The 6,484-nt window shown below is 35.2% G+C and overlaps 1 protein-coding gene across 1 annotated transcript; it reads right to left on the bottom strand.

Moving 5' to 3' along the window:
- Window positions 1-336: 336 nt before the first annotated feature.
- Window positions 337-4,123, bottom strand: LOC120072569 (protein ANTHESIS POMOTING FACTOR 1). The gene is made up of 11 exons (XM_039024960.1): window positions 3,928-4,123; window positions 3,753-3,844; window positions 3,214-3,314; window positions 2,984-3,084; window positions 2,832-2,898; window positions 2,616-2,715; window positions 2,384-2,497; window positions 2,134-2,271; window positions 1,956-2,040; window positions 1,350-1,399; window positions 337-924 (listed from the first exon to the last, which is right to left on the bottom strand). The coding sequence occupies exons 1-11, from the start codon at window positions 3,932-3,934 to the stop codon at window positions 781-783; spliced, it is 999 nt and encodes a 332-aa protein (XP_038880888.1). The 5' UTR covers window positions 3,935-4,123; the 3' UTR covers window positions 337-780.
- Between the last annotated feature and the right edge of the window lie 2,361 nt (window positions 4,124-6,484).

Genomic DNA, 6,484 nt, shown 5'->3' with positions numbered 1-6,484 from the left:
ACCCTTTCAAAATATTAAATTTTTCTTACCATTGCCTGCTTCTTTTGATCACAACTGACACTCACTGCACTCTGCACTCCATATTCGTCCATGCTCTTTCTGCAATAAACCCTGCCTTTTCTTCTACCTGTTACTCCAACCAGATATAAAAAAAGAGAATAGAAATCTTCATTAAACAATTGATTCCTAATCCAGAAATGATCCGTGATGTTAATTATTTACTATATGATGCTGAGATGGTACTGAATTTTAATATAACATACAAAAGAAATGGAACCAATTAGTAGAGAATATTCTGCAACGTGGTATAAGCAAACAATGATGTGTGCCATGGTATACTAGGAAAGGCGAAGAAGAGGAGTATTTACAATAATGATTGAAAAGCTTTGCTCTGTGTAGGATGAATAAGAACGATGTAAACTAAATTACTTAATCAAGAACCTTTGGGTGCTATAAATCAACATTGTGATTATGAACGTATTGATTCCATAATCATGTACAGGTTTAAGGACAGTCTTCCTTTCATTGATATACATTTTTTAGATATCTTCTATCCCAGTAACCTAGTTAAAAGTTCAAGCATTTTTATCAGGCAGCTTGAGCATCAATAACAATTCTGGGAACCTTGTTCTGATGCAGATAACCAATGATAAAGTGCATAGCTGCTGCTCACTTCCTATTGATCATCCGATGGTATCTACAAGTTGACATTTCTCCCATGACTTGATGTTAGAGATGTCATTTTCACTTTGTTAAACCTCGATGCAAAGCAGCAGATTTCTATTTTCTGTCTACATAAGCTCCCAATTTAGACAAATCAGGTATCCAAAATGACAGTTCAGAAGATCCAGTCGCAAACATTAGACTTCCCGGAGCCCATTTTATGACAGGAGGCTCCATTTCAGTGCTCATCCAGCTTGCAACCTGGGTGAAACAGAAACGCACAAATAATAAGGCAATGGGACTGTTAAGTCTCGAATGCTTAAGCATACATTTTAAAAAGATATCTAATCCTCAATTTATTACTGACTGCCTACTAGAGCCTTTCACCGCCAATTGATACAGTTAGCGGGTATGGCAACAGACGTGCATTTCATGTACATTTATAATTCAAACCAAAACTAAATCATTCAACCTTCAACATGTTTATCTTAAACCAAAATAAAATAGTGACAGAAGACAAGATTCTGGTATGTGTTACGACAATTAGAATCCTCTGTCATTTACTTGTTCTATGAAGTCATGCAATGTGATACTTGTTTGGACCACCATAACATAAAAACTGTGATGTGAAGTTATCAAAAGGAAAAGGGGAAGTGAAAGTTAAATAAGTGAAGAACTTCCACTACCTCTTTTCCACTCCTTACACTCCAAGCATAAACACTGCCATCTCCTGAACCTGCCACGTGTGCACAAACACCCAAAAAGTTAAGATCCCAAAAGAGTACCAAACTGTTCATTCAATTCTTTTTATGCCCCTCCGTTCTTTCAAGCTGACTAAGTCACTGTTGATCTTTTATTTTTACATATAATCAATAAACATAAGATGGATGAGACTTCAAGTAATAGTGTAATACATAATATAGATGTGTGTGTATTCATAAGAGAACATGAAACAGTCATAAAAACATCTAAAAGCTATCCTTTTTTTTTTTTTTTTTTGGGATAAGAAACGACTTCATTTATCGAATGAAATTATCCAAAGATATACAAAAAGAGGCCCATTTTATAGGGAGTACAAAAGATGTTTCCAATTCCAACAAGAAAATTTGAACTATGGCTCTTGATGGCATGTGTATTTTTACACCAAAACAGAGCGTTGAAAAGAGATAAATCTAAAAGCTATCTTTGGGAGATTGAATAACTGAGTAACTCCACGAGAAGTGTACATAATACTACAACTTGATATACCTTTGGACTTTGATCCAACAAACACAAGTAAGATTCACGGTTACCTGATATCACAAACATTCCCTCTGGACTAAAAGATGCCTCCAACGTCAAATTGCTAGAAATGGGTTTTACATTGTATGTAGATAACTACATCAACAATGAGATTAGTACCATATCAGGGACAATATGGGCATACAAGTTATAATGTAAAGCCCCTAAGCATTGGAAAAAATAACTCACTAGTGTTCCTCTGAAAGAATCAAGAACATGAATATGCCCATCCGAAGTTGTCAACAACATGAGTCTCCCATCATTACTGAACTTTACAATATTTGCGTCAGATATATCTTCCCCAACAGAAAATATATCGAAAGGACCCTATAACTTTCAAAAGTTTCACCATATAAGAAGATTTAGGATAAGATTTATAGATGAAGAATAAACCTTAAAGTTAACCACACGAATGTGCAAAATTATCGATTTATTAAACCTTCTCATATTTGCGAGCATCAAACATCCGTATGTAACCCCCAAAGGCAATGGAAAAGACCACACCTTGCTCATCGTATGCTGTAGCTGGCTTTCCTTGTACACGTAAAAGACCCTAACATACAGATATGCTCAAATTAAGTTGATGAAAGTTTTTACTCTCTTTATTATCTTAGGGAATGGAAAAGGAAGGGGAGACATGGCAGGTGTAAGTTTAATGTCTATTACATCACCTGGCACTTCTCTGCCCTTTGATCCCAAAGCAACACAGTTCGATCAAGAGAGCCGGATATAAAGCATTCTTTGCGAGCACATAAGCTGAGTGATACAACTCTGGGAAGGGAAAGAGTAAAGTTGGTCCTCTAATTCATAAATGATTTCTTAGACATAGATTCAAAACACATAGCCCTGGTAATAGTGACAACAAAAATACGTATATAATAATAAACCTGTCATGATGACCTCTAAAGTACCGCAGGTACTTATTGTCGTTCAAGGAGAGAAGTCGCAGAGACTCTAAGGAAATAAAATTAATAAATAAGAAAAAACAGTGGAGTGAATTTGCAAACGAAAAAGACATATGTTCTGAGATTAACATTACCATCCCATCCATTTTTTGAAGAATATATCACTGTTGTAGGATGAGAAGTAAAGCAAACCAGATCAACCCCGTACTTTTTGCTGTTAATTGTTTTCAAACATCTGGAACCACAAACACCCAAAAACAGTAAGATGGTCGGAACTAGAATAGAACACCAGCTAAGTAGTAAATTAGTAGAACACGAGGTTATTGAAAGCAATCTAGATTGACGTGATTAAAGAGACGCATACGTTGCACTGGCAACATCATAAAGTCGGATGGATTCATCATCACTGGCAGTCACCAGATAGCTTGAAGTCCTATGAAAATCCATTGAACTGATTCTACCATTCTGAGAGAAATAAATGAAGGGCAACAAACTACATTAAAATTAAAACTAGAAGAGTAAGCTACAATATGACATTAACATCAAATTACACATCCTAACATAATAATGTCCTCGTCAATTAGATGGACTGAACTCAAGAATTTTTTTTTTTTATTTGACAAAAAAAAGGGTTCTTCCTACCAATTTTAAATCTCCTATTCTGTCACTGCCGGCATGAAAGGACCAGGCGGCTCAACAAAATTCAAAACACTCGACGACTCCCAACGTTTTAAGGTGAAAAAAAGGGGGAGAGATGTGACGAAATATCGGAGTATCGTCAACTATTCCATTTTCTAAGCTCTAAACGTTCAAATGCATCATCGCATATCCATAGCCACATTGAACCGCAAAATTAAATGTTCATGAAATTCAGTAATGAAGTGGAGAAAGGAGTGGAAGTACATAGTCTCTGAATGTCATGCCGACTTCCATGCTTTGAAGGATTTCTTCAGTTAGCTCCAATGACACTTTCTCCTCCCTTTCGGATGAAGCCCCTGAATCAATTATTAATTAAAGTTAACCATGCAAGGGCAGAAAATCATTGCATTCAAGGATGAGCTAGAATCACTATACTGACCTCCCATTGATGAAAATTTAGCCTTCGGCTTCCAAATATGGTGAATTTTCGTCGAGATGAATTACGAATGCTTTCATGCCCTAACAGTCAACGTCCTCAACCGCCTAAAATTGGTAGCGGGAAAAACGTCCGAGAAAGCCTACCATCTAGACGGGCTCTTCTATTGGGTCAGAATTCAACTCTATCGGCCCAATTTGCGACCCACGTTGAACCCACCTTAAATGTCGGAAAATCTTCGATTGGATGAAAAATAGGGAGGAAACGGGAGAGAATTTTCTCTCCATTTAGGGATGGAGATTGTATTCCCGGTCCCTTAAGAGTATTACACATCTATATATATATATATGATGATGATGATGATTATATAATAAGAGAAATTTTCACGGATAAAAAAAATATCAAACTATTTATATAAATAACAAAAAAAAAAAAAAAACACTAATAGAGACTAATAGATTTCTATTAGCGTTGATCAACGATAGACTTCTATCAGTTTCTATCACTGGTAAACACTGATAGATTTCTATCAACCTCTATTAAAGAAGAGTAAAGTTTTGCTATTTTGTGTAAATAGTTTTTTTTTTAAAAAAAAAAAAATTGAAAATCTCCTCCTCCTCCTCCTACTACGACTAATAATAACTCAATTAAGTTTATAAACTTTATGATATGTGCATGTATATATATTTTTCTTTATTTCTATCTACTTTACAAAAATCATAATTTGAATGCGTCTAATTTTCATCTCAACTTTTTCATACTTTGATACATTTCTAAAATATTTTAATATTTAATACTTTCTCATTTTTAAGATCATGAATGTTGTTATATATAAATTGCATGTTAGAACATTGTAGTATTAGAATTTTAACTTTTAAAAAAATTGTGGGATTAAATATTTCAATTATATAGAATATTATCATTTCATATGAAGATCTTATAGTGTTTTCTTTGAATAAAAAATTATTGAAAATTGTTGGAATGTATGCCTTAAAGCCTCGCAGTTAATATATTATTTGAAATGATAGTTGATTATTTTTATGCTGTTATCCATTAAAGAAATATCCAATGTTATTTTATGAAACTTGAATAGTATGTGGTAGACATATAGGCGGATCATGTTCAAGTAATACCTAAATGGTCTGATACAGGTGGATCATGTTCAAGTAATACCTAAATGGTCTGATACAAGTGGATTATGTTCAAGTAATACCTAAATGGTCTGATATAGGTAGATCATGTTCAAGTAATAACTTAAATGGTCTGTAGTATATAGATAAAGTTGGGTGTATTATCCTAGTGACACTACGGATACGACCCACTTTGTAATTGTTACGAGAGTTGTAAAGTATTACAAACGATTTGATCTTAATTGTTCATGTGGAGACATGCGAATAAGGGTATCCTATATAAAGAGTTTGTATAAGACCGGATCGCGAAATGATTAATCTCTCTTTATAACACCGTTGACTGAAGAGATTAACATTTTATAGGATGACCATAGGTAACTCGACCTCAATTCTAAGTAAATTATGAACTCTTATCTATGAGTCCTTTGATTTGTATGGGTGAGAGTGGCTTGACTCACCGACTTAATAAGCTTGTCATTTTGAGGATTTGTCCAAGTGGGAAACTGAGAACATAGTTACATAAGATGAAAACCGCTCATTCCTATCTTTAGGGTAAGTAGATGAATGGCCCCCTTAAGAGTTAATTATAGGTCTTGAACATTGAGGCCTCACTCTCTTACTGACTCGAGAGGGATTAGTTTATAGTTGGACTATAATTTGTTTGTTCATTAGAGGGATCAATGGTACTTAACGAGTTAGATGTAACTATGCTAACGGTCTTAGCACATACAAGTTATTTTCAAGTTTTTCTGTACAGATCTCAACTCCATCTTTATGAATAAATACTTTATCCACATTAAAATTAAGAGTATATTCACACTATAACAAGCACTTTATAGACATTAAGTTCCTTTTCAACTTAGGAATTACAAATACATCTTTTAAAATAAGAAATTTATTCTGTAAAATCAACTGGACTCCTCCCACTGCCACAGCTGAGACGACGTGCCCGATGCCTACTCACATCGTCATCTCACCAGCCTCCAGCTGCCACCAGGATCTAATCTCCTTAAAAGAAGAACAAACATGATTAGTGGCGCCCGAATCAATTATCTAGGCAGAATCATCATTTTCCATAAAGCAAGTTTCTAACACCAGTAAATCATATTTACCTTTGTTTGTCTTGGCCTTAGCCTTGGTTGCCTTCTTTTTCTTCAACCAACGAGGACAATTCCTCTTCCAATGTCTGTCTTGGTTGCAGTGGAAACACTTTCCTTTGTCAACCGGCGCCAGACGCCTATTTCACTGGGCGACAGGTGGTGGGTTAGCAAGTGCCTTCCCTTTCCCCTTACCATCCTTCTTCATCTTCCACTTTCCAAAGTTAGAAGGAAGGTGCAAACTTCGTCCCTAAGGTCGAACCTCGATGGAACGTCTTTGAAGACGAGGCAACATTTGCCTCACCTCCCCTCTTCTCCTTACTTTTCAATAAA

This window comes from Benincasa hispida, chromosome 3 (assembly GCF_009727055.1).
Source record: "Benincasa hispida cultivar B227 chromosome 3, ASM972705v1, whole genome shotgun sequence".
NCBI classification, from domain to species: domain Eukaryota; kingdom Viridiplantae; phylum Streptophyta; class Magnoliopsida; order Cucurbitales; family Cucurbitaceae; genus Benincasa; species Benincasa hispida.
This window is presented reverse-complemented; position numbering and strand designations above follow the sequence as displayed.